General features: G+C 40.3%; 1 protein-coding gene across 1 annotated transcript; it reads left to right on the top strand.

The window, feature by feature from the left end:
* Positions 1-455: 455 nt before the first annotated feature.
* Positions 456-4,508, top strand: LOC104607781 (uncharacterized). The gene is made up of 8 exons (XM_010273475.3): positions 456-1,527; positions 1,608-1,740; positions 1,827-2,042; positions 2,129-2,284; positions 2,377-2,629; positions 2,712-3,103; positions 3,360-3,476; positions 3,626-4,508. Exons 1-8 carry the CDS (start codon positions 500-502, stop codon positions 3,959-3,961), a joined length of 2,631 nt encoding a protein of 876 aa, XP_010271777.1. The 5' UTR covers positions 456-499; the 3' UTR covers positions 3,962-4,508.
* The last annotated feature ends 244 nt before the right edge of the window (positions 4,509-4,752 follow it).

Raw genomic sequence — 4,752 nt, 5'->3', positions numbered from 1 at the left:
ATAGGCAGCCTCCTTTTAATAATCCCCTAATCGGACGGCCAACGTTTTTTTTTATTTGATGAAAAATTGAAAACCAGATTAGCCTATTACTACAATCTGTCAATCAGCGGGCTGGCAGATTTTTTTTTGGGTTGGGGACCATTGAAATTCCAATAATAAATTCCCAACCCAACCCGAGTACCCGACCCAATTCACAGACGCCCTTCTCGAAATCAGCTTGTTAAGAGATGATCATTTTAGGCTAACTTCATTTTGTTTTACTGTGAGACTGTCCTCTTGAACATTTGGATTGGAATCTATCATGGACCCACATTTACGTTTTTCCAATCCTGCTGTCTCTGATGCACCTTTCACTGAGGTCAAGATGCACTGGATAATTAACGTAGGGTGTTGAGAATCTAGGGAATACTGACAGTCAGAACTCGGAAGGATAGTCTTGATCTTGAATCTATAAATAAGATTCCATGGATCAAACCGTCAGACATTTCTCAGTTCAAACATGGCAAGCCTGAAAATCACCAAAAAGCATCACAAACGCCTCAACAACCCTTTCCCACGTCCACCCAAAACTTTTCCTCTCATCCATGGAAGTCTGTTCTTCAATCATCGAGCACTCCCTGCAGAACAGATCTTCCGGGTTGGCAAGGATTTCTGGCTTAGTTGGAGCTCAATTCATGGCGGTTATCTGTCTATATCTCACCACTCTCAACCCACCAGGTCCATCTGGTCTACCGTCCCTGGACAAGCCTTTGTTTCTGCAGCAATTGCAGACACAGAGGCGGAGGAAAGTAGAGGTTCGTTTGTTATAAAAGATACAAATGCTCATTTGATCTGTAACCATCAATATATTGATGAGATAAGGGTGGTAAACCAATCTGAATTCGCTGACGATAATTACCATGATTCTCCATTTGGGTTTTGGTCAATGGACAAGAAACCAGATTTCAAGGACACCCATTTCCCTGCTTTGCTCATAACTGGTTGGGTTTTCTGTCAAAAGAAGAAAAAGAAGCAGCAAGAGCAGTTTCAGTTAGAGAAACTCATAATTCATGGAGCTGTAGATTTGGAGATGGAGGGGCATTCCATTTCCGCTGCAAGGTATTGGGTTTTGTTTGATCAGAAAAACAGTGATCAAATTGGGTTCGAAGTGAAATTTGGAAAACCCAATTTCCAATTGCACCCAAGAGCCTCGACAAAAGTTCCAAGAGGCTTGAAGGGTTTCAGGTGGAGGTTGGGCCGTCTTAGAAAACGTCTCGAGTGGTTTTGGTCCCTTTCAAGACCAAGAGGTTTCATTGCAGTAATTCGTTCAGAGGATGAAACAGAAGACGAGAAGGCTCGAGAATTCCCAGAGTTCAACAGAGTTTTTATGACTTATGCAAGTGACAGAGATGAGAAGTTCTATGGTTTCGGGGAGCAGTTCTCTTACATGGAGTTTAAAGGTAGAAGAGTACCCATTTTTGTTCAAGAGCAGGGGATTGGAAGAGGAGATCAACCCGTTACTCTTGCAGCTAATCTGGTTAGCTACAGGTATGCTCAATGGAACCCTAGTTCTCGATCAATTAATTTTATTTTATTTTTGTTTAAATGTATCCTTCTATTTTTTCAAGAGCTGGAGGTGACTGGAGTACGACTTATGCACCTTCCCCATTCTATATTACGTCAAAGATGAAGTCCCTTTACTTAGAAGGATATAGCTACTCCGTTTTTGATCTAACTAGACTGGATAGAGTCCAGATAAAGGTAATTTTTTGAAGTTAATATATCTTATCATGTTCTCTAGGGAATTCTAGTCTCACATAGTCTGTTTGTTTTGTTATCTCTTTCAGACACATGGTGATTCCTTGCAAGGTAGACTACTCAATGGGAATTCACCCACTGACCTGATCGAAAAGTTCACAGAGACTATAGGGAGACCTCCTGAACTTCCAAACTGGATCATCTCGGGAGCTGTGGTTGGAATGCAAGGTGGGACAGAGGCAGTTTGCCATGTTTGGGACAAACTAAAGGATTATGATGTCCCCATTTCGGCATTCTGGTTGCAGGTAGTCTTCTAACCTACATACAGGTTAATATGCATAAGTGAATCTGTACTCTAAAATTGTGTCATCTTGCGGCCGATCTCGTGTAGGATTGGGTGGGGCAGAGGAAGACAGTAATTGGATCTCAGCTCTGGTGGAACTGGGAAGTTGATACAGATCAATACAGGGGATGGCAACAACTAGTGAAAGATCTAGGTTCAGAGGATATTAAAGTGATGACTTACTGCAATCCTTGTCTAGCTCCTGTAAATATTTTGCCCCTCTTTTGATACTCGAGTGATCTAACGGTTTTGAAATGGTGAGTTTGTGATTGTATGCCAATCATTTACTGTTACAGGTTTATACTAAATTAAACAGAAGGAGAAACTTATTTGAGGAGGCAAAGAAGTTGGACATCTTAGTTAAATACAAGAATGGAGAAACATACATGATTCCAAATACAGCTTTTGATGTGGGGATGTTGGATCTTACACACCCTGATGCCTCGTGTTGGTTTAAGCAAATCTTACAGGAGATGGTGGATGATGGGGTTAGGGGATGGATGGCAGATTTTGGTGAAGGCCTTCCACTAGATGCATCCCTCTATTCAGGTATGAAGCTTAACTTATTATTTCATAAATTCATTGGGAATTAAGATTTAGCAGCATTGAACATTGTGGACTTGTTGATTAGGTGAGGATCCTGTATCTGCCCATAACAGATATCCTGAGTTATGGGCCAGAATAAACCGGGAGTTTGTAGAAGAATGGAAATCTACTCACTTTTCAGAGGATAAAGACACAGAAGAGACTTTGGTATTCTTCATGAGGGCTGGTTTTAGGGAGAGTCCTAAATGGAGTATGCTCTTTTGGGAAGGTGACCAGATGGTAAGCTGGCAGGCTAATGATGGAATCAAGAGTGCTGTTGTAGGCTTGCTTAGTAGTGGACTCTCTGGATATGCCCTTAATCATAGTGATATTGGAGGCTACTGTGCAGTACCTATTATTAAGTATCAGAGGAGTGAAGAGTTGCTTTTGCGGTGGATGGAGCTAAATGCCTTCACTACAGTTTTCAGAACCCATGAAGTATGTAAAAATTGTCATGTCTAACTTAACAGGACAATATACTAAATTGCATAATCATGGTTAAATAGGTTAGTGTGCACAAATGAAGATTTTCCGAAAAATAAGATGAATGTCTTAAATTATTTCCATGAAACCATTTAGGTTCGATATCACAAGAAAATACTCCCACAAGTTGAATTTGAAATCTTCAAAATTGAGATTTTGCTTCATTTTGACGAATTTCAAAAGATATTAAACATATTTCTTTCTCAAACAGGGAAACAGACCATCTTCCAATAGGCAATTCTACTCAAATACTCACACCTTGTCACATTTTGCACGCTTTGCCAAAGTGTACAAGGCTTGGAAATTCTACAGGATTCAACTTGTCAAGGTGGTGTCCAGAATTTTTCAATGCCCATTTCTGTTTCGCTTCAAAGCCAAATTTGTGTCAAAGCTAATATAACCCCAGAATTATCCTTAATGGAGGATCTGACATACCCTCTGTTATTGGGTTCTCTTTTCTTTTTTTTTTCAACTCAGGAAGCTGCTCAGAAAGGACTGCCTGTTTGCCGTCATCTGTTCCTCCACTTTGCAAAGGATGAACGTGTTCATAGTTTGACTTATCAGCAATTCTTGGTTGGTACTGAGATCCTAGTGGTGCCTGTTCTCGACAAAGGCAAGAAGGTGGTTAAGGTCTATTTCCCATTAGGAGAAAGTTGCTCCTGGCAACACATTTGGACAGGAAAACAATTTGACAGACAAGGATCTGAAATCTCTGTAGAGGCTCCAGTTGGCTACCCAGCCATATTTGTGAAGTCAGGTTCTCCTATAGGAAAAACCTTTCTGAAAAATTTGAGTGACCTTGGTGTTCTTTAACAGCAGTTCAATGAAACCCCTGATCTGGAGTATTTGGGAGTCACAAATCCTTTTGATCATCTGGGAACCTGCATTCATTCTTCCATCCAAATTCAACTTGCAATCTCTACAGGTGCGAATACCATCAACAAAGTGATAAAACCAATACTACTTATTTCTTTCTGCAACTTTGGATGTAGATTTGGTTTCCCTATGAAGGCATATATGTACTCTCAAGTGCTCGATGATCTTTAAAATGGGTGGTAGATGTTCACCAATCAACCGAAAACTACAGCCGGATTCTCATTGTGTTCACAGTGGCAATGCTAGTAGTCTTCCTCCACAACTTGCAGCACAAAGTTGGTTTAGAGATGTACCTTGTTGCTTTGACCTCAGAAGATATTCCCACTAGACAGACTTGAAATGCATCCATGGCTGTAAAATCTTCAGCAACACAATGTTGGTTGCTTCCTTGGTTTTGGTGATGGGAAGATGTAAATTTTAACAATGTAATAGTGTAAAACTTGTAACAGGAATTCATATTAAGAGTGTAACATTGTCTCCGATTGTACACATTTTGTAAAGAATTGAAGAATTCTGTCTTTGGAAACTAGTCAGTTCCATGCTACAAACTTGCAACAGGTTGAATAGCCTGCAACTTCATCTCATAGACAAGCTGAATGTTGCCCTTGCAGCAACTTCTCCATGCACAACTGTTGAGCATTTTCATCCCAACATATCAAATTCTTCTCCTTCCGTTAAATTTCAGAGCTAACAACCGTCGAATCTGAGCATTTGTAAAAAAAAAAAGT

This window comes from Nelumbo nucifera, chromosome 7 (assembly GCF_055504915.1).
Source record: "Nelumbo nucifera cultivar China Antique chromosome 7, China Antique-T2T, whole genome shotgun sequence".
NCBI lineage: Eukaryota > Viridiplantae > Streptophyta > Magnoliopsida > Proteales > Nelumbonaceae > Nelumbo > Nelumbo nucifera.
The sequence above is the reverse complement of the archived record's forward strand: the minus strand, read 5'-3'. Positions and strand labels throughout refer to the sequence as shown.